Source organism: Vipera berus (genome assembly GCF_964194415.1).
Source record: "Vipera berus genome assembly, chromosome: Z".
In the NCBI taxonomy this organism is placed as follows: Eukaryota; Metazoa; Chordata; class Lepidosauria; order Squamata; family Viperidae; genus Vipera; species Vipera berus.
The window spans coordinates 30,543,169-30,566,715 of record NC_138205.1 but is presented as its reverse complement, the minus strand read 5'-3'; the positions used below and the strand labels follow the sequence as shown (position 1 = coordinate 30,566,715).

At 39.4% G+C, this 23,547-nt stretch overlaps 1 protein-coding gene across 5 annotated transcripts; it reads left to right on the top strand.

The window, feature by feature from the left end:
* Nucleotides 1-1,503: 1,503 nt before the first annotated feature.
* Nucleotides 1,504-22,286, top strand: IRF3 (interferon regulatory factor 3). Of its 5 annotated transcripts, none has more exons than XM_081343126.1 (10): nucleotides 1,504-1,623; nucleotides 3,395-3,591; nucleotides 9,631-9,808; nucleotides 9,920-10,011; nucleotides 10,591-10,645; nucleotides 12,575-12,682; nucleotides 14,225-14,350; nucleotides 15,005-15,379; nucleotides 19,820-19,938; nucleotides 21,875-22,286. In XM_081343126.1, the coding sequence occupies exons 2-10, from the start codon at nucleotides 3,427-3,429 to the stop codon at nucleotides 22,034-22,036; spliced, it is 1,380 nt and encodes a 459-aa protein (XP_081199252.1). In that variant the 5' UTR covers nucleotides 1,504-1,623; nucleotides 3,395-3,426; the 3' UTR covers nucleotides 22,037-22,286. The 5 variants fall into 5 exon arrangements, with proteins under 5 accessions (XP_081199252.1, XP_081199250.1, XP_081199254.1 ...); XM_081343124.1 differs by having other exon boundaries at nucleotides 12,572-12,682; XM_081343125.1 differs by lacking the exon at nucleotides 1,504-1,623 and adding an exon at nucleotides 1,717-1,886 and having other exon boundaries at nucleotides 12,572-12,682.
* The last annotated feature ends 1,261 nt before the right edge of the window (nucleotides 22,287-23,547 follow it).

Sequence of the window (23,547 nt, the reverse complement as noted above, 5' to 3'; positions counted from 1 at the left end):
AAACTGCTTTATTTATTATTAAGCCATTTTTAATGTGCTTTTCCATGACGACATGCAAGACTAAAAATACCCATAAAATGAAAAATGCCATCAAATTAGTTCATGCGAAAACAATTCTTTTAAAGAAGAACGCGGGCAACCATTAAAACTTTGCCTGTAATCTCAAAACATCGGCGTTTAAAAATATCTAAAATGCTTTAAGGGAGGCAGAAAAAAATAAAGGGTTACTTCACAGTGGACAATACAGGTAGCCCTCAACTTACAACCCCCAAATTTATGTTGCTAAGAGAGAAATTTGTTAAGTGAGCTTTGGCCCATTTTACATTTGCCCCATTTTGGATAGCATTCTAGGAACAGGACAATATAATTACATGTGTTGGAAGCTGTCACACTATATATTCTCTTCTTATCCAAGACATATTTTCCTAAAAAATAGGGTGTAAAACTCAGGAATCGTCACACTGGAGCCTCTGTGATGTCAATTCCCATAAAAGAAAGTTCAGTAAGAAGTGTTCCAACAGTAATGGCAAGAATGGAAATACATCAAGCAAAATCCATGAATGGCACAACGCAATTTCATGAGACTGTGTTACAGTATTTGAAGTAGTTCTGCTAACAGAATAAATGACAAATGGTCAGGAGTGGAACAAAACAGAAGGTGATATTTTTTTGAAGAGACAAAACTAATAAAGACCTGACCGGGCAGGGGGGGGGAGGAACGGACAGAATTTGTAAGAAAAAGATTGCATAGGTAATAAATAAGGATGTCAGTCATGGTTGACTTCTGTTAACTGAGAGGGTAGTCCTCAACTTACAACTGCAATTGAGCCCAAACTTTCTGTTGTTAAGCAAGATAGTTGTTAAGTGAATTTTGTCCCATTTTATGACTTTCCTTGCCACATTTGCTAAGTGATTCACTGTGGTTCTTAAATTAGTAACATGGTTGTTAAGTCAATCTGGTTTCCCCATTGACTTTGCTGGCCAGAAGGTTACACTGCTACCGTCATAAATGTGAGTCGGTTGTCAAGCATCCAAATGTAAATCACGTGACCATGGGGATGCTGCAACGGTCATAAGTGTGAAAAATGGCCATAAGTCACTTTTTTCCAGTGCCGTTATCAACTTTGAATGGTCACTAAATGAAGTGTTGTAATTTGTGGGTTATCCGTACCCATGAGCGGTAGAAGCTAAGATGTTGGGATAGGTTTGGGAAGCGTTAGGCACCCTTTTTCACAACTGGGGGTTATTCTGTGAACCCAACACCCATTCCTCAGCAATTTCTCACAGCTTTCCCCAAATTGGCACCAGGAAATGACGTTTATTCAGTTCTCATCAACTCCGATCGGCATGATTTCTTAGATTCTTACCATCACAGACTTCTCGCTACCGAAATATTGCTTTCCTAAAAGAAAAAGAACATCAAAACTGCCTCCCTGATGGGCGGTTTCTTCAGACGTATTGAGAGAGGGGAAAAAATCCTCTCCGATTCAACTAGAAGAAGGCGTGTCCAGTTGAAGATTTCTGAATCAGGAAATCGAAACTAAATGTGTGACGGGGACTTTGTAACCTGTTTTTTTTTTTAAATCGCTCGACTGAACTAGAGATCCCGCGGTAGAGAAAGAGGTAGGTACACTGATCGGGGAGGGGGGCTCGGAGTTCGGGAAGACGCTCAAGCTATCTTGACAGCGATGATAAACGTGCCGACGTCTCCCGCAACTACGCTCCACCTTCCAGATCTGAAATCAAAATACCGTACGCGAGGCCCACCAAATAACAGTTCCTCTTAGTGGTATTTCCAAAATTTCCAGAGTAAACCCGACGTTTACTGCGAAGTAAATCCTACTCTGCCCACTTCCAGACGGGAAGCGGCGGAAGGTTGCCAAAAGGTTTGTGCAGCTATCCCATCTTTTATTTAGAGAGAGTGGAGGTACGGATGAGACAGTTGATTGTTCAGATTTCCAAAAAATGTTGTGGATGAGAAAAGATTATTCCAGGAGGATCAGCGTCTTGTTTAGAAATAGGAGAGCAGCCTAAATTCGCTGCTGTTTTGAGCTTTTATCAAGCAACAATGTGTTAGGGCCTTGACCCTGCTGACAAGGAAATTCTGGAAGGTTCAGTCATCTGACAAGGAAATTCTGGAAGGTTCAGTCATCTGCACAGCTACAGATTGGGGAAGTAGTCGTGGATGGCAAGGGACTGCAAACAATAGAAGAGAATTGTATATCAGGGTTGAACTGTGGGGTCCTTGATGCTGTCTGAGTTTGGTGATTTTTTTGCAGCCATTTCATTACCATAATAGGTAACATCAGTGCACATCTGTACACAGCCCTGATAATGTTACATAATAATAATAATAATAATAATAATAATAATAATAATAATAATAATAATAATAAGAAGAAGAAGAAGAAGAAGAAGAAGAAGAAGAAGAAGAAGAAGAAGAAGAAGAAGAAGAAGAAGAAGAAGAAGAAGAAGAAGAAGAAGAAGAAGAAGAAGAAGAAGAAGAAGAAGAAGAAGAAGAAGAAGAGGAGGAGGAGGAGGAGGAGGAAGAGGAAGAAGAAGAAGTAGTAGTTAGTAGTAGTAGTAGTACTTGGAAGGGACCTTGGAGGTCATCTCCAACTCCCTGCTCAGGCAGGAAACCCTATACCATTTCAGACAAATGGCTATCCAGTCTCTTCTTGAAAACTTCCAGTGTTGGAGCATTCACCGCTTCTGGAGGCAGGTTGTTCCACTGGTTAATTGTTCTAACTGTCAGGAAGTTTCTCCTTAGTTCTAGGTTGCTTCTCTCTTGATTAGTTTCCATCTGTTGCTTCTTGTCCTGCCTTAAGGTGCTTTGGAGAATAGCTTGACTCCCTCTTCTTTGTGGCAGTCCCTGAGATATTGGAACACTGCTATCATGTCCCCCCTCATCCTTCTCCTCATTAAACTAGACATACCCAATTCCAGCAACTGTTCCTTATATGTTTTAGCCTCCAGACCTCTAATCATCTTTGTTGCTCTTCTCTGTACTCTTTCTGGTGTCTCAACAACTTTTTTTCATCATGGTAACCAACACTGGATGCAGTATTCCAAGTGTGGCCTTACCAAGGCATTGTAAAGTGGTATTAATACTTCACGTGATCTTGATTCTATCCCTGTTAATGCAGCCTAGCATTGTGTTGGCTTTTTTAGCAGCTGTAGCACACTGCTGGCTCATATTTAAGTGATTGTCCACTAGGACTCCAAGATCTCTCTCACAATTGCTACTCTTGGTAATGAAATATCTGTATGAAAACCACCAACCTCAGAGACCACCAAGGACCTTATGATAAGCAAAAGTTCTGTCCATGCGTGAAAAGCATTTTTTTCACATTTCCCCAGTGCATTGTGTTAATGTTCTGTTCTTTCCCCACAGATTTAAACTGACACCATATCTGTATATCTCCAATGGGAACTCAGAAACTTCTCATTGTGCCCTGGCTGATAGAGCAGTTGGATAGCCAGCGATATCCAGGTGTGTCTTGGCTCAACTCAGAAAAAACACTTTTCCGAGTGCCATGGAAGCATCTCTCACGGCAGAACAGTAACCCAAAGGATTTTCAGATCTTTGAGGTAAGCTACTGGGGTTTTCTTCCCCTGTTGGATGTGTGTCACATTCTGTGTGAAAGAGACGATTGTTCTTGTCAGAAAAATTCCCTACATCAAAGTTGGATCTCTCTTTAACAAGAATCCCACCTGCCACTTCTTGTCCTCATTTTGGTGCTTTGGAGAATAAGTCAACCCCCTCTTCTCTGTGACATCTCTTCAAAGTATTGGGAGATAGTTATCATTATCCCTTCTAATCCTTTTCTTCCATAGGCTAGACTTACTTAACTCTTTCAATTGTTCATTATTTGATTTCTCCTAAGTCTTTATCATCCTTGTTGCTATTCTCTATACACTTCTTAGGGTATCAACAGGTTTTTTGTATCCTGGTGACCATAACTAGATGCAGTATTCCATATGTGGCCCACTATTGCTGGATAAAACAGTACTGTCACTTCTCTTGATCTTGATGCTATTACTTTATGGATGCAGCCTAGGACTGCTTTGACTTTTTTGGCAGCTGTAAGCAAATTGTTGCCTCATAAGGTGAGTTGGGCTCAAGGAAAGTGAGTCAAGGTCACCCAGCTGACTCTCATGGCTAAGGCAAAATTTGAATTCATGGTCTCCTGCTTTCTAGCCTGGTTCCTTAACCACTAGACCAAACTGTCTTTCTTCAATTGTTGATGGCAAGTCCATTTTTTCTGATGGGTCTCTGAATTATTCAGCCTCTGTATTATGAGCTCATGGTGGTGGTGGGCTTTGAGTCGGTCTGTACTCCTACTGGTTACATGGACAGATATGTCAGTTCTATAAGGTAGACTAGATCAGGAGTCCCAGGTCTGAGAAAAAATGACTGGCCCAGACTCACCCAGCTAGTTCCATTCTTAAGGACAGAGCAGTACTCAGGTTTTCCTGGTCTTAGCCCTTTAACCAGTAGATGAAATTGATAAGTCTTTGGGGCCCCTTGGTAGTTGTTGCTGTGTCCTTAAAGTATTCTTTCCAATATCGGGCCCTTGAGATGCATTGGACTCCCATAATTCCTTAGCCAAAATGGGCAAGAGGAGAAGTAGTTTAGTACCTATGATACCATGCTTAGAGGATATAAAGGAGAAAATGTTGCATTGTGAGGTGCACATCTGAGCCACCCATGCCTTTTATTGTGATAGAAAGAAAAAATAATTTGAGCTATGACTGGAGAGAAATAAAATCAATTAAATTTAAGTTTCATTATGCTTTTGTCTTGTTTACAAGAGATGCTCTTGACTTCCAAAAGATTACAGTTGCAAGAAAAAGTATGTGAACCCTTTGGGATTACGTGGAGTTTTGCATGAATTGGCCATAAAATGCGCTCTAAACATCATGTAAGTCGCAACAATAGAAAAACACAGTCTGCTTAAAATAATACTACACAAACATTAGCTGTTGTCATGTTTTAATTGAAGATAAGATGGAAACATTCACAGTGCAGGGTGGAAAAAGTATGTGAACCCCTAGCCTATAATGACTTCTCCAAGAGCTAATTGGAGCCAGGAGTGAGCCAATCTTGACTCCAACCAGTGTGATGATATTGGATGTGTTGCTGACAGCCATCCTGCCCTTTAAAAAAACACCTGTTTTGGGTTTACTGGTCTCAAGAAGCACTGTCTGATGTGAACCATGCCTCGCAGAAAAGAGCTCTCAGAAGACCTACAATCAAGAATTGTTGACTTGCATGAAGCTGGAAAGGGTTACAAAAGTATCTCCAAAAGCCTTGATGTTCATGTGTCCACGGTAAGACAGACTGTCTACAAATGGAGAAAGTTTAGCACTGTTGCTACTCTCCCTAGGCGTGGTCGTCCTGTAAAAATGACTGCAAGAGCACAGCGCATAATGCTTAATGAGGTAAGGAAGAATCCTAGAGTGTCAGCTAAAGACCTACAGAAATCTCTGGCACATGCTAACATTTTGTTGACACATCTACAATAAGGAAAACATTAAACAAGAATGGAGTACATGGGAGGACACCATGGAGGAAGCCATTGCTGTCCAAAAAAAATATTGCAGCACGTTTGAAGTTTGCAAAGGAGCACCTGGATGTTCCACAGCACTACTTGTATTATATATGTAAGAGTTGTTAACGTTTAATAAGTTAGAACAGTTGTATTATCGTGAGGTAAACACCATGACAGCCGAACACGCGGGAGTTTTGACAGCTGTCAAAACCACCACAGCGAAGGTGCAGGCGCAGCCAGTTGACAGCTTTCCGCTGTCAACACAAGCACGGAACCATGCATGCGCTCCAGCCACGCGGACGAAGGAGCTGTCAAACACAGCCTACAGCGGATTGGCTCCTGAATCCCGGTGGGAGAAGAACGGCCGCTGATTGGCCCAGCCGGCCGGCGGCCAGCTATAAAAGAGTTAAAGCCTAACACCTTTTTGTCCGATTCTGAATAAACCTGTTGGAGTTAAGCCTGCTGTCTCAGAGTGGTCTGTCAGCCACTTCACTGGCAACGAAGGTGGGATTCGCTTCGCCGAGCTGAAGTCACTGCCAGGGAAGAGAGTTCCCGGCCACCCCGAGCGAGTCACGGCTGAGTCACTTGGAAGTTATAACTTCCACGGCGGAGCGGATAACCGGACCGGGACAGCGTCAGAGAATTTGACACCCGTCACCCGGAGCGATGGGAGTCGCACCTGGGGCAGGTCGAGGGGTTCCTCTTGGTCAGTAAAATTACTGACGATCGGGCAAAAGCGGCAGCCCTCCTGTACATAAGCAGGCCGCCGGTCTATGACGTCGCCGTAGGGCTGTTCAGCCCGATACCGATCGCGGAGGTGCCCTACGCTGAGCTCACCGAAAGACTTAACAAGCATTTTATGCCGGCCCGCTCAGAGCTGTATTGGCAAGTGCAATTCGCACATCGACGCCAGCGGCCGGATGAATCTGCGAACGACTTCATCGCAGGAGTCCGGCACGCCGCACGAAGCTGCCAATTTCCAGACTTAGAAGATCGGATTCGGGATCAAATTGTCATAGGGCTGAGAGACGAACGTCTTCAAAAGAAGATCATCGCCAAGCCCGACATGAATCTAGCGGAGGTCTCCCGGGAGGTATTGGTGTACGAAGACAGCCATCGGGGAGACCACACATGACCAACCAACGAACATCACGGAACCGTACATCAGGACGAAACAACCCTCAGCGATGACGACGGAACCATAGACCTGACCGATGTAGATGCCATCCAACGGCGGATGGAAAAGCTACAAACCCGCCGAAGCGACCACAGCGACAAACAAAAAGCACGGAGCTACATTCCCCCACGAAGCTACCCCAGGGAACCACGGGTCACCTGTGCCAGCTGCGGGGGCAACCATGCCCGAGCGAGCTGCCGTTTCCGCAACGCAAAGTGCCACAACTGCGGGAAAACCGGGCACATCAAAATAGTTTGCCGGAGCCGACCCCGCAACAACCTGCACGAATTGGAGGCCACCCCCCCAGGTACGAGACCTTACCGAGCCTATAGGGAAAAACCCCCGGGGAGTTTAGTGAAGGCGGTAGACAGGGACAAGAGAGCCCCATGGGGTCCACCATCTAAGCCCCAAGGTTAAAATTAAAGCTAAACTCCAAGGGGTCTCCTGCAACATGGAGGTCGACTCCGGGTCGGCAGTGTCTCTAATTTCCCTAAAAACCTACAAGAAAATTTGCCAACGCAACAACAAGGAAATTCCCTTAGAGCCCCCCCCCCAGATACAATTGGCAGATTATCAAAAATCCCCCATTCTGCTTAAGGGGAAAGCCAGAGTGTGGGTAGAATTTAAAAAATTCCAAGGGCCCCTAGATGTGTTGGTAACACAAGGGGAACGCACCAATCTAATCGGGCTTAACTGGTTTAGCCCCTTAGGCATTGCCATCACGGGGGTCAATGCTGTACAGGCCGCAAGCCTCGAAGCTGTCTGCAAACAATATGCAGACGTCTTCGACGGCTCTCTGGGAAAATATACAGGCCCACCCGTCTCCTTAAACTTAAACCCCACTGTACAACCAGTCAGGATCAGGGCCAGGAGGGTCCCATTCACCCTCAAAAAGAAAATTGAGGACGAACTGGAACGCCTCGTGGAACTAGGGGTTTTAGAACCTACCGAAGGGGGAAATACTGGCAAAATATACTGTGGACAGATGAAACCAAAATTGAGTTGTTTGGGAAAAACACACAACACTATGTGTGGAGAAAAAAAGGCACAGCACACCAACATCAAAACCTCATCCCCACTGTAAAACATGGCGGAGGGAGCATCATGGTTTGGGGCTGCTTTGCTGCCTCAGGGCCTGGACGGATTGTTGTCATTGATGGGGAAATGAATTCCAGAGTTTATCAGGACATTTTGCAGGAAAACGTACGACCATCTGTCTGCCAACTGAAGCTCCGCAGAGGATGGGTGATGCAACAGGACAATGACCCAAAGCATACAAGTAATTCAACAAAACAATGGCTTCAACAGAACAGAATACGCCTTCTGGAGTGGCCCAGTCAGAGTCCTGACCTCAACCCGATTGAAATGCTGTGGCATGACCTTAAGAGAGCGATTCACACCAGACATCCCAAAAATATTGCTACACTGAAACAGTTTTGTGCAGAGGAGTGGTCCAAAATTACTCCAGATCGTTGTGCAGGTCTGATCTGCAGCTACAGGAAATGTTTGGTTGAGGTTATTGCTGCCAAAGGAGGGTCAACCAGTTATTAAGTCCAAAGGTTCACATACTTTTTCCACCCTGCACTGTGAATTTTTCCATCTTATCTTCAATTAAAACATGACAACAGCTAATGTTTGTGTAGTATTATTTTAAGCAGACTGTGTTTTTCTATTGTTGTGACTTACATGACGTTTAGAGCGCATTTTATGGCCAATTCATGCAAAACTCCACGTAATCCCAAAGGGTTCACATACTTTTTCTTGAAACTGTAAGTGTTCATTTGCTAGAGCAGTTTTTCTCAGTCACAGGAATATGCTGGCTGAGGAATTCTGGGAGTTTAAAAGTACACATCTGTATGGGCATGCAATGCAAGCACAATAGGAGCAGAAATTCTATCACTATGCTATGCTTGTCATCTTGCAAATTTTGAGATCCCCAAGGGCAAATAAATGACAATATGTGTCATCATGAGTAGTAATAGCAATAGCACTTAGACTTATATGCTACTTCACAGTACTTCACAGCCCTATCTACGTGGTTTACAGAGTCAGCATATAACAATCTGGGTCGTCATTTTATTGACCTCAGAAGGATGGAAGGCTGAGTCAACCTTGAGCCAGTCAGACTTGAACTCCTGGGATTTGGCATAGTCAGCCTGTAATACTGCATTCTAATCGCTGCGCCACCATGATATAATCAGCACTTTCTGCACATTGGTGTCATGGCTCATTGATACCATGGTGGCTTCTACTAGTCACCTGCGTCCGTTTGTCAGCCCCACTTAGACCTGAACAAGAAATCAATTTCACAGGAAGGCTAAAACTACTTTTATTGAAACTGGCTATAACAGACTCTTACAAGTCTGATTGTGTTGTACTTCTACTACTTATGGTTCAGTGAATTAGGGAGGTGTTTGTCTGAGCTGCTTCCTAATATTATCTGCTTCTTGTGAACTTGATCTTATCTCCATGAAGGCCTTTTGCCTTGTTCTCTACACCTCTAGATATCTGTCTAGGCATTTGAATACTGAGCCATATGTTTTAGCCACTTTCAGAGGACAATCCCTGAAAATGGCTAAAATAGAAAATAGTGGTTTTTTTCATCAAAAACTACAAAGATTATTATGGTCTGTTAAAAATTAAGAAACTCACTGCTGCATAAACTTTCCGAGATCCTATGACTTGGTTTGCCCAGCATGCTAAGCCATAAACCATGCCTTATAAACTGTAGTGGCTGGGTTCACAAAATGAATTAAGTCAAGACAGAAGCAAATCAGATTTTGGTGTATTGGATGAATTTAGTCATATGCTAGTTTGATGAGGAGCATGGAGAAGCCAGGCATGGCAATTGCAGAATATACTGTGGTGGTTTTACCTACCTAATACCTTTCTGCCTAGGATTGGGCTATTGCTAGACACCTTTACAACCCAGAATCGGATCCTCGGACCCCTTCAGATTGGAAGAGGAACTTCCGCGCTGCTCTGAACCGAAAAGATGGTATTGAGATGGTGGAGGATAATAGTACTGACTCTGAAGATCCTCACAAAGTCTATAAAATCAGCCTTAATATTGCCAGTAAGGAATTAACTTCAGAAAGCTTGGCAGCTACTGAAAACAGTATAATTTAAAGAAGGGAGAATTGTGGATCAGAGTGAAAGAATATTTGTTTGTTATTTTCTTATATAGACTTAAATAATCCAACAGAGAAGATCAGTGATGCCCCGTTGATTCCAGCTGAAAGTAGAAGGTCACGGGGAGCGAGTTCATCGTTTAGTCAGGTCAGTTCTTCTCTATCTCACCCGATAGTCAGATTCCCTTCCTTTGCTGGAGTTTTCCAAACACTCAGTATAGCATGTTGTCCCCTGGCAGAATGAAGTTGTAGTATCCTCTTATATCTTTAAAGATGTTTCTCTCGTTTTCAGCAGCTTTTCAAAAGCCTTTCTCTGTGTTTTGTGTGCTTAACACTAGGTGGCAGTGCTTATTGATGTATTCTACATTTCTTTCCTGGAAAAAAGTTCCCAACATAGCTTACATGCCTTCATTTGAATGGTCAAAGGAAAATGGAAAAAAAAGAACTTGGGAGTTGGATATCCCTCTGAATGGAGAAGAGAGGGCAAGAGACCAGATCAGGCGTCTCTGATTCATGGCTGGTGGGTGGCATGTGATCCTGGAGAGCCAGTAATGCAGCCTCATAAGATTATAAACTTTTCACATTATGTGCATTTATATGTATTAACTATATATATTTTACACACAGCCCATGACAATTCCTTTCCATTCAGTGTAGCTCAGGTAAGCCAATAGGTTGAACATGCCAAGACTAGATGCTTTTTCTGATCTTTCATCCTGTTCTACAGGATGAAACACAGGAGAATGTGCTGAGTTCTTTGGATTGTTCCAATTCTAATAATGGTGAGTGATGAGAATCAAAAGGATGATATTATTTATTTTCATGATGGTCAACAAAATAAGTGCAGATATCATTTGTAAGGATTGCAGAATACAACCTTTAATAAAACAAAAATGAAATCTGAGATTCTCCTTCATTGTTTTCAATACAATCTAAAAAGAATACAGGTTTTTTTAAAAAAATATAAAAGCCAAGTGGAACATTTAGACAGAGACCTGACCACATTTTGAAATGCTTGTAAAAGAAATATAGAACATCTGTTGGGGCATATATATAAAATAGTCACTGAAATGTAATTCAGAAACAGAATAAGTTAAACGTTGTACCTCTATGTTTAAAAGCATGAAGAATCTAAATTAAAAGGCAAAAATGGGAACATCAATGGAAGACAAATTTACTTAGAAAATTAGTACAAGATGTTTTCTTGGTATTTTACTCCTAAGGTGATAGCTAAAATAAATAATATTAAGGGTAAAAAAAGTTAAAAATTTAATAACCAGGTTGGAGAATTCTTCCATATTTGAAAGTAGTCATAAAGCTCAGCAATTTTGGCAGATTATTCACCAAAAATGAAACAAATTTTAAATACTGACTTTTATTTCTCACCAGTATATATAAGCTTTGCATTCCTAGAAAAAATACTGGATTGACCTTAGTAAATTTTATATTTTTCACTGGAACATAGTGGAAATGTCACAGTTCCTTCTTCGATGGACAGACAATCCAAAGTTTTTTAAGTGTATGCATTAATGTCAAAATAACTTCATATTTAATGCATGTCATTAAATTAACATGACATGAATTATAATTTTGCAAATAGATTTCTGCTATATTGTATTCAGCATTTGGGATTCTATTAACATAACATTTCAAAGCTCTAAAAGCTCCGAAATGGTATAGGGTTTCCTGCCTGAGCAGGCGGTTGGACTAGATGACCTCCAAGGTCCCTTCCAACTTCTTCTTCTTCTTCTTCTTCTTCTTCTTCTTCTTCTTCTTCTTCTTCTTCTTCTTATTATTATTATTATTATTATTATTATTATTATTATTATTATTATTATTATTATTTATTATTATTATTTTTTATTATTATTATTATTATTATTATTATTATTATTATTATTATTATTATTATTTTCAGACTGCTTCAGATTAGCCCTTGACTTACAATCATTTGTTTAGTAACCATTCAAAGTTTCAGAAAAATGACTGATGACCATTTTTCACACTTATGACTGTTGCAGCATCCCCAGGGTCACCTGATTAAAATTTGGGAGTTTGGCAACTGGCTCATATTTATGATGGTCGCAGTGTCCCTGAATCATGTGATCACCTTTTGTGACCTCCTAACCAGCCAAGTCAATGGGGAAACCATTGACAACCTTGCTATTAACTTAACAATTATGATGAGACAGGTTGTAAAATGGGGCAAAACTCACTTAACAACCATCTCCCTTAGCAACAGATATTTTGGACTCAATTGTGATCATAAGTCGAGGACCCTCTATAGTTAGAAATCATTATTTTGACTAGTGATCCTTATCTTGGCTGTTTTTCTTAATTTCTGACATGATTTTAATTGTAATTTTAAAGTAATGTAAAATCATCTTTATATACTGTACCAATGAAATATTAGTAGAATAACAAATCTTTGTTTTTCCTTAGCATGTTGTAAATTCTTATCTAATTTAAAATTTGTACAGCTCAATTTTTTGTTTTTCTCCATTTTTAGTCTTGTTCTTAAATGTCTTTAAAATAAAATGTTAGAGATCAAAACATTGGTGGCTATTTGAGGAATAAATGGTCAAAAGTGGGGGAGGGAAGAGATGAGGTTATTTTGTATTTTGAAAAAGTCCAAATTGTTCCTTGTTTCGGTATTAAGTTTTTGTTATGTCTCTTTGTCTTCTACAATACTTCACTTTTGGCCCTAGGAGAAGACTGTCTAATGTGGTATCAAACTCTATCTCCGTCCCAGTTGGATCCAGTTAGTTCTATATCACCAATGGCTCTATTGAAACAAACCGACGGAACCAATGAATTTGGTAAGCTTTCTTAATCTAGGGAAAATTCTTGGTTGTCTTGTGGTCAAAGAACTTCCATTCACACAGAGCAGCAACCTAAAGCCAAATGAACCATACTGTTTCATAGACAATATACTCAGTCTTGAGCTTTGAAAACTATATTTATGCTTTAATGTGAACCAAGACTTTATCATCTAAACATCATGTGCCAATCTATGGTAGACATTGTAGAAAGAAAATAATAATATAGAATAGAAAGAATTCCTTTTTTAAAAGTTCCCCCTAACCCCTCAGTACAGTTATGGTCACTAAATAAAGAGCTGTTTTGACTGTACTCCTCTGCCTGGCATCATTCCTACTCTTCTGAACTCACTACACAATAAAAAGTAATAATGGTTGGATGCATAAGTCTTCACTTTCACATAATGTAAAGAGTTTTTGTTTTCTAAATTACTGAGTAACATGAATGACATTTGGAAGAAGGACAAGAATAGGTTTAAGAATTGAAATGTTGTGAAAGAGCATTGTTAGAAGATGAAGATCTAGTACACTGTAGTACAGATAGGCCTCGACTTACAACAGTTCATTTAGTGACTGAAATATGTTACTTATGATCATTTTTCACACGACCGTTGCAAAATACCCATGGTCACCAATCAGAATTTGGACGCTTAGCCACTGACTCATATTTATGATTTTCCCAGGGTGATGTGGTCAACTTTTGTGACCTTCTGACAAGCAAAGTCAATGGGGAAGCCAGATTCACTTAATAACTATGTTACTAATTTAACAAGTGCTGTGGTTCACTTAACAACTATAGCAAGAAAGGTTGATAAATGGGGCAAAATTCAATTAACAAATGTCTCACTTAGCAACAGAAATTTTGGGCTCAATTGTGGTTGCAAGTCGAGGGCCACCTGTACAATGGTGCAGAGAAATTCTATGAAAAAACAATAGCAATTGTCCAACTTGCTTTCTACCTTTTGGCTAAATTACAGTGGGGTTTTTTTCCTTCTAAAAATGTTCAGAAGAATGAGATGGATCTATTAGAAGAAGTAAGAGTTTTCAGCTTTATTTTAATTGAATATTTTTAAAAGGTTTTCTTTTAAATCTAAGCCTTTATAATGGAATGAAATAGAATCTTTTTTAAATAAGTTCCATTCCAGATACCAAATTCTGCCCATGATGGAGCAGAAAAACGTTCAAGCTTCAATTCCACTAGATCAAAATCTGCTTGTTCTCTCAAGATTTGAATCTTAGACCCATTAAATCAGAAGGATCCTTGCAGCATTTTTCTGACCAAACTATATTAAAAAGTGTAACCTGTCAAAAACTGCAGCTCACTTCATGAAATGCCTATTGTGGAGAAACTGATAGAGAATTTATATTAAGACAAGACCTTAGATAATGGGGGAGTGGGGGAGATAACTGCCCAAATAACGATGTGGAAATAGTTGTTTTTCCACTTCCATATCTCCACATTTTAGTTCCTTAAATGAATATAGTTATAAACCCACCAGTTTTAGTTTTGTAATCTATATATTTTTTGTTCCATATGTAAAGTTCCATATTCAGGAATAGCGGCAGAAAATATACTTTGCTATGAAAACCCACCTTCATCCAATTTAGAACTGCATCCACCCATTGCCATGATGTCACCATTGGAACAACTGATAACAAATCCATTTGGTAAGTTTCTGAATCTAGAGGAAATAATAAGTCCTCCTGCAGGATAGTAGTGAAAAACCTGGTAAGAGAATCTTGGCATCTTAAGAAACTGGAAAACCTATGGCCCTATAGATGTAGCTGAACTAACTAATCAGCGTAGCCAGTACTGAAGAGTGCTGGAAGTTGTAATTCAGAGTCACAGATTCCTTGGCACTAATGTACAGTATTAGTAGTAGTTTACAGTAGTAAAAAGGGATGCGGTGGCTCAGTGGGTCAGGACGCTGAGCTTGTTGATCAGAAGGTCGGCAGTCTGGTGGATCAAATCCCGAGTACCGTGTAACAGAGTGAGCGTCTGTTACTCGTCCCAGCTTCTGCCAACCTAGCAGCTCGAAAGCACGTAAAAATGCAAGTAGAAAAATAGGGACCACTATGGTGGGAAGGTAACAGCGTTCCATGCGCCTTTGGCATCTAGTCATGCCGGCCACATGACCACGGAGACGTCCTCGGACAAGCGCTGGCTCTTCGGGTTTGAAACGGAGAGTTGGAAACAACTAGCCTGCATGTGCGGGGGAACCTTTACCTTTACCTTTTTACAGTAGTAAAAGTTTTTTTTGTGTGTGAACTAATTAAAAAGTACTGTCTCTACTCTGAGAATTTGGATTTCCTTCTTTTTAGAGACAGATTTTGAGGTTCAGACTTTTTATCGGGGTCGTCAGGTTTTACATAAATTGATCAGTAAAGTGAATTCACGAGGCCTATGCTTTGTGCCTCCTGGTGTCTCTGGCAATTATCCTGATTTGGAAGATGTGTCATTGCCTGACCCCACCACTTTGAGCGATAAACTACAAGCAAAATACACTCTTCGCCTTCTCAAAGGAGTGGCTCCAGGTGTGCATCTCCGTATCATGGGAAACCAACTGTGTGGCATGCGCAAAGGTGTTTGCCATGTCTGGTGGAGCCAATCTGAAATTCCGGGAGATGGGATACTGCATGGAAATCTACTGAAGGAACAGTTTGTTCCCATCTTCAATATGCAGGTTTTCATATCAGGTATGCTAAGATGGTTTTTAACCCAACTCCTAAGAATGCTTGTTCACATGTATGTTAATTCTACTTAAGCTAAAATTACCACTAAACAAGGCTTCATTGAGCTTTTGCTACTAAACGAGAGCCTGCTGTGCACCCATTAATATATATAATATGTAATATAATATACGCAGCTTGTTCTCGGGTGGTTTGTGTGGTTGTTAAGAGTAAATCCAAACTTGATGGCATATAATCCATGTTGCTCAGATAGCAATCCAAGATTGAGATTGCAGTGGTATGGCAGGTTAGAACAGGTCACTTCTGATCTCCTCCTGCTACCAGACAGGGAAATCAGCTTAGAAGAAAAACATTCTGCCTAAATAATAGGATACAAGGAAGCATCTTCTCTATTCAAAAAACCATGGATCAAATGAACATTTGGTCACTTTGATTCTTGTCCAATAAAAAAGAGGAAAGTGCATCATGAAAAAACTTGGTTTTGGGAATGAAGGAGGATTCTTGACTCTTAGGATCCTCTTTGAAGACTCAGTGTTGATGCTTATAGAGCCAAGCTATGAGTTTCATCCAGTATTCATGCAGCACTTGCTTTTTGGTGTTTTTTAAATCTTTTTTAATTTGAGTTGCCAGAAATTGAGTCAGCCAGCCTTCTGCAAGTATTTCATACAGATGCCACCACTGAGCTGTATACAGTTGTTAGAAGGCCCCCAAATCTGCTTCAGGTTTCCCTCCCTCTTTTGAAAAGTATATGTTTTCCAGTGCGATCCATCCCAAACTTTCAGAAAACTGAATTTAAAATCACGACAGACAATCCTTGCCTTAGAATCATTCATTTAGCGACCATTCAAAGTTACAATGGCACTGAAAAAAGTGACTTATCAGTCTTTGCAGTTACAACTTATCCCCACAGTCATGTAATCAAAATCCAGGAGCTTGGCAACTGGAATGAATTTACAACAGTTGCAGTTGGCTTCCAGCAAGCAAAGTCAATGGGGGGAGCTTAATGGCCATTTAAGAACTGCAGTCATTTGCTTAACAACCATGGCAAAAGAGGTCATAAAATTGGGTGCAATTCACTTATTAACCGTCTTACTTAATAACAGAAATTCTGTTCTCTGTTGTGGTCATAAGTCGAAGACTATCTTTACTGGATCCTTTTAAGCAAAGGTAAGGATAGAAAAGCATGTGAAATTATTGGCCATATATTTCCTTATCTTTTTCTAAACTTTCAGGCCCCGATTATCATTATCTGCTTCTTTTGAAAGCAGAAGGTCCCTAACTTCATTTGTAGCTGAGATTCCATCCAGATGTTGGGATAACAGCTTCCATCTGTTTTAAGTATTAGGTATGCTATGAGATATTGTTGAAATGAAAGGTTCACAGCTTCCCCATCCCTGTCCTAATAAAACAACGAAGACTTTATGAATGTTGGATTGGAAACCACTGTTTTTGTTATTAATATTTTCTATAAATAGAAGTCTTTTGCAGCTAAGAATCCCATTCTTTTAGCAAAAATGTGCCAGGTGCAGAACCCAAGGACGGAGTTCATACAACTTTTTAAAACATTAAACCCAGGTTAACAAAACACAGTGTAAACTGTAATGCTCTAAGAAATAAAAACCTCATGTTGATTCATCCCATATCTACATTCTACAAACTGTAAACATTCTTTTAATGTAATTATACTATCTGTACAAGCTCCCTTCGTCCAGTGCGCTCCCACAGGGAGGGTCTTCTCAGGGTACCGCCGGTAAGAGATTGCCGGCGGACAACACCCAGGGATAGGGCCTTCTCAGTGGGTGCGCCTGCCCTTTGGAACCAGCTGCCAGTGGAGCTTAGGACCGCCCCCGAACTCCGTTCATTCCGCCGGGACCTGAAGACCTGGCTCTTCGAGCTCTCTGGCCCAGGCTGAGAATTTTAATTTTAATTTTAACTGGGGTTTTATTTGTTCAGGGACGGATATAATTTTTTAACTGTTTTTAACTTTTGTATTTTTTGTTTTAATCACCCTGTAAACCGCCCTGAGTCCTTCGGGAAAGGGCGGTATATAAATATAATAAAATAAATAAATAAAAATAATTGTGTGATTCTTGGCGATTCTATAGATCAGCGTTCTCCACATTTTTCAGTTTTGTATAGCTCTGTTATTTTATTCTCTGGCAGGTGCTGGCTTTGATGGGGTCTTGGCCAGTGTTTTGGTGGCCTTGTTTTCTTTTACCACTGACAACTCTAAGCATAACAGCCTTTTTTCGGTTAATTTGATTGCATGATATGGCCAAAATATGGAATTTTGTGATTTTCCTGTGAGATGTCTGGTTTTATACATTCCAGTACTTTCTTGTTTGTCACCTTTGCTTGTCCAAAGAATGTGCAGGAACCTTTTCTAACTCTTTTGTCTAGTTGTTTTCATGGTGCAATTTTTTAGGTAGACTAATCTGCATTCGGTTATCAAGCTAACGTCCTTGCTTTTCCATACTTGACTCACACTCACCATTGTTGTGTGACCCAGTGTGATTTGATGCTTTATTTCTGAGCTGCATTCCCTGCTTTGATAGACCTGCAACCCTATGGAAAGTGAATTCTTTTTTTTTTATTGAAAAGTTTTACAGTACATTTTATCTTTAACAATCCCCCCTCCCCCACCCCTACCTAACCCTCCCTGTCCCTCCCCCCCATTTCCCCCTCCCCCCCCCCCCGACTTCCCAGAGCTAAGTACAAGGTATAAAAACAAAGAACAATCATAAACATCCATATGCTAACAACAATAAACTATTAAATCTATCGCTCTCTAGCTCATATAAGATAACTACAAGCAATATTAATATTACATATAAAAAGAAAAAGAAAAGAAAAAAGAAAGGAAGACTTATTCAAATGCTAAATGAAACTTTTTAGTCCCATATTTGTTCTGGATATAATCAATCCATTTTTTCCACTCCATAATATAACGTTCGGAAAGTGAATTCTTGTACATATTCAATCTCTTCACCATCAATTGTTATTTTGAAATTTCCATTCCTCACAGTGGTCATAAGTTTGGGGTTTTTTTGATATTCAGGAAGAGTCTTGCTTTTATCTTTAATCATTTTGATCAAATGTTTCAGGCTTTCTTTGATTCCTGAGGGTTGTGCCATCAACATATTGAAGATTATTGATGTTCCTCCAATCTTTACTCAAATTTTTGATTCTTCAAGTTTCAGCTTCTTCATGATCACTTTGGCATACAGGTTGAATAAGAAATCCAAAAGAATACAACCTTGTTGCGTTCCATTCTCTACCTTAAAAACAATCAGAATTTCCATACAGTGGCTTTCTGAATTGGGAACAGTGACTGCACCAACTTGGCCAGATGTGTTGTCACTTGCAGGTCTTTTAGGGCTCTCCACAGCTTGCTGTGATCAATACAATTGAAGACTTTCTTACAGTCAATAAAGCAAATAAACGATCTTTTGATAGCTTAAGATTTTCCCATGATCCACTGTAGATTTGCAATATGGTCACAAGTGCCACAATTCTTTTTGAAACCAGCTTAAACATCTGGAAATTCTTTTTTGATGGAGCTAAATGTTGTACATTTTAATGAAGTTAATGTGTTATGTGAGAATAGGCTTTCTCATTTTCTCCCTCTTTCTATGCACACAAGATATGCAACCGGCTACGTTTGTGCATAACATTTCAACTATGATTCACATAATGGAGAGCCACTATGGATTTTTATGATTGGTTAGGGGACATACTCAGGCTATCTACATCTGACTTACAATGTGTCCCTGTTCTTGCCATGCTTTTTCTAAATCTATGGCCCATAGATAGTTCGACTATCTATGGGAAGCCATAGGTTTTCATTAAGTTAAAACTTGCAAAATGGCCATTATAGTGGTATACTTATGGTATATTATTGGTGGTACTTACAACTATAACGGAGCCCAAAATTTCTGTTGTGAAGCAAGGCAGTTTAGCTCCATTTTACAATCTATTTTGCCCCAGTTGTTAGGTGAATCACCTATTGTTAAGTGAATCGTGCAATCATTAAACAAATCTGACTTCCCCTATTGACTTTGCATGTTAAACGCCGGCTGGTAAGATTACAAATGGAATCACACAATCCCAGGACAATGCATAAATACATCCCAGTTGCTAGGCATCCACATTGATCATGTGATCAAAATGGTCTTATGTATCAAAAATCACCATAAGCTGTTACTTCAATTGGTCACTAAACGAATGGTTGTAAATTGAGGAGTACCTGTGTATTGATTCTAAATTTTGGGGATTTCACTGCTCCCTTTTTGTTAAACTTGATGCATCCTTGGTAGTAGGATGCCTCACCATGTGCATTCACCATGTGCACTCACTAATTGGAGAGCGGATATTATATTTTTCTGTGGTGAAGTAGCCAAATACAAGGGGAAAAAATCCCACCTTCTCTTCTCTTTCTTCCCTCAGAATTGATTGGGTACATTGAAGGAAGCAATGGTTGTCCTAATTACACTCGGTGGTTATGTTTTGGGGAAGAGTGGCCTGATTCCAATAGAGTCTGGAAGAAAAAACTGATCATGGTAAAAGTAAGTTCTTATCCAAAAGTTTGTTAAATGTATATATGTGTACATTTTTCCCCAGTATGCTTTTCTTATTCTCGTCTTGCGAGGAAATATTTTTTTAATGTACAGCTATAAAATAAATTGGACACATAAACCCAAAATGATGTAGCCTAAACCACATTTTCTACAATTTAATTAAAAAGTAAGACTTCAATTTTAAGAGCTATGAAATGTTCTGCACTGGGAATTGCATTTAGCATGTCCACCTTGGCAAAACAACTAATACACTTTTTAGCCTTGAAATTTAACTATTAATGACTTCAATTATGATGGTTCTAATTATTGTGATTGTTGTTTGCTGGTTTGAGCACTTGATAAATAGAAAGGACACAGACTGAATAAATAAAATGCATGCAATTGAAATTTATTCGGAGGCATGCTTTTCAATAAGCAAAGGTACCACTTCAGTATTTTGGTGGGGTTTTGTTTGTTTTTGCCAAAATCAGCTCCACAGTGAAAATGAGGTTTGTCTTTTCTATCTATGTGACTCAGGTTAGATACAGATTGAGGAAGTATTAACTATTTCTGTATTTACCATAAACAAGTTGACCTTTTTCTCCCAAGTGCACAATACATAGTTTAGCCTTGAACTGGGATTGCACTTGATCAAAAGGGCACGTGATTATCCCTTTAGAATTACAAGTTACTCTGTGGGAAGGAAAAACCTTTTCTGTATGTGGCTATTTACTGCTTGCTATCAATTGATTCAGTAATCCGATTCACACATTGTAATTATATATCAGTGTTGATTCTTAGCAGCCACACAGATTTTCTTCACATGTCTCAGAAACTTATTTTTTTTACCCATAACCTAAGAAATACAGAATGGCTTGATTTATACAACACAGTAAACATTAGTATGTAGTGTATATAAGCCCCAAAATTCCTTTTTTATTCTGCCCTTAATATTCATAATAGATTTGTTAGGTTGGAAGAAAGAAGCAAGTGTAACTTTTTCTCAGCTTTGAGCAAAACTATGAAAGGGAAAGGATTCTCCTTGTAGGGATAAATGAAAGCAAGTCTCAGAAAAGCTTGTTGTTTTCCAAGTGTTTCGAAAACAGACCTGTTCTTCTGCTAATAAAGAAGCCTTTTCTTTAAATCTCTCCTCCCTCTCATGTTATTCATTCCTACATTCTGACTGGGGCTTTTTTCTTGTTCGTTAATCCTTTCCATCTTTCTAAGGAAATCCAAAAGTAAACAATTGTTGCAGTGCAGTGATTTAAGGTGGGAAGTAAAAAGGATGGTGACCCAGTGGCCTTCTGAATGTTGACAATATCTCACATCCTTGAACATTAGCTGTGTTGGTTGGGATTGAAGCAAGTTGAAAAACAGAATCTAGCAAGCCAAAGTTATAGAAGCTAGACTTGCTTTTAGAGTAGCTAGATTCAGACATATTAAAGTAGAATATATTTCTAATTTGTGGCTTAATTTGCCATCCAAATCCAACAATTCTAACCTATAGTTTACTGGCTACCATAGGATATATACCTTGTTAGTATGCCAGGGGTTTGATATTTAATATTTTTTCCCTGCCACATTCAAATTTAGAATCCAATTTTTTTACATTCACAGAAAACAATGTAATGTTTCTGAAACAATGCCATTGGGGAATCTCTGAAGGGCTTACCCAAAGGTTGGAGGACCACATATGGTGTATTACTAAACAGAATATTGTATGGCACTGACTCCTTTTGATTTATTCAACAAGCCATGTTCAGTGTGTGCACATCAAGATGATATTTCACCCTGAACGTTTCTACAATTGTAGATTACAGAAATGACCACCTACATTAGAGATGATTTACTACAGATGAACAAAATTTACTTAATGGGATTGTAAATAGTTTTGCTCTCTTTCTCTCTTCCTCTTTCTCCTCCCTTCTCCCACCTCCATACCTAGGTAGTTCCCAAGGTTTTAGAAACTCTTTGTGAACTAGGCAAAAGTTATGGGGCATCATCATTAAAAGATAATGAACCAGACTTAAGGATTTCAGATTCTCTACAACAACAACATCTTCTGGAGCAGCTGCGAAAGTGGGAAGAAAAGATGGATACAGTTTAGAAATAGCTACACGGTTCTGTACTGCATGTTGCATTCTTCTATTCTACAGCAGAATGACATTTTGTCTTTCCTGTGAAAAGGTGAACACCAAGAACTGAAATGTAGCCTGGAATTCTATTGGACTTTTTGAGTTAAATTGTTTCCCTTCTCCTGCCAGTCTTCTGTTTTGGGGCCTACATATTGTCTAAATGTTTAAAAGTTTGTTTTTTGTGTATTTAGTCTAATTAAACATTGCTTCATATTATCTTTATATGCTGATTTCCTCCTTTTCTTGCTGAGATACAGACAATAGGTTTAATATTACACAAATCACATTTTTCATCAGATTTAAATAATCTAGACCTGTGAAACTTCAATAGCTTTTTTACTGTTTTGTCTATTTTATACAATTTTTTTATTGCCAGCAGTTTGGCAAAGACTTAGTGGCTTACTTGCTGGAATTTTGTCAAACTAGTATTGCAGGTATACAGGTTTAGTTCCACTATTATTTGCTTCCTTATCAAATCTTACCAAAAGTGAGTCTTTAATCCTGTTGCTACTCTTGCAATTTGCTTCTCGACTTGATATTACTTCGTCATCTCAATTGGAAAGTGTGTATTACAATCCATGATTGCTGGATGTCATAGTCCAATGTATTTGGAGGGTCTGGCACACTATTACCCACCTGTTCTAATTAACTGTTTCCTGTACAGTGTATTCCTATGCTTGGAATTTTCTTTTTGCTTTTTTCTAAAATGTACTTATTTATGATTAAATTTATTTGTCGCCCATGTTACTGTGGGGCTGCTCTGGGTGGCTTACAACCGATCATAAATTATTTTTAAAAATGTTAATATAACAATAGTAAAACAATGAAGTGCAGCAATATGAGTTAACAGATGGGCAGGAAGGGAGCAGGATGCAGTGGGAGGGGGGAGGAAATTGGGTCAGCTGTTAGTCCAGTAGCCACCTGCAATGTGGAACTCCCATATTTCAGGTTTTCACTGAAAGACAGGACGACTGTCTTTCTCAATTCAAACCAAGTTAATATTGCTATTTCAAAGTATAATTATTCTATTTTTTTCCAATGGAGTGCTTATTTTGATATGGCACTCTCTGATTGTGTTTAATTTCATCTCTCGGAATACCTAGCCTAGGGACCCATGGCATTTATAGATTATGGTAAAGCTGATAAAGCTGAGAACTGCAATAAAGTCCTTTCTGGGTGGCTCTTAATTCTGCATTTGCACATGAAACTAAGCCAAGAATCCTAGCTTAATCTGTGACTGAGGAACAGTCACTCCACTTGGCACATTACTAAGCAAGGAAGAAAACATGTTCTGCACAAAATCAAAAATATGGTTGAATGCACCTTAACAGGCCAGAATTTGTAAGTTAATCACAGGAGTGGATAAAATTATCTTAAAGCATCTGAGCTTGTTTAGCTTAGCTTAGCATATCTACGATCAGAGATTCACATAACACAAAGCAATCTACCAGCTATGTGAAATGAAGAATGAATAGATGCATGT

Coding starts and splice junctions, on each gene's coding strand:
- IRF3 (XM_081343124.1), top strand. CDS start 3,427: ATGGGAACTCAGAAACTTCTCATTGTGCCCTGGCTGATAGAGCAGTTG. Junction 9,809..9,919: donor AATCAGCCTTAATATTGCCA/GTAAGGAATTAA, acceptor TTTCTTATATAG/ACTTAAATAATCCAACAGAG. Junction 10,646..12,571: donor TTGTTCCAATTCTAATAATG/GTGAGTGATGAG, acceptor TTTTGGCCCTAG/GAGAAGACTGTCTAATGTGG.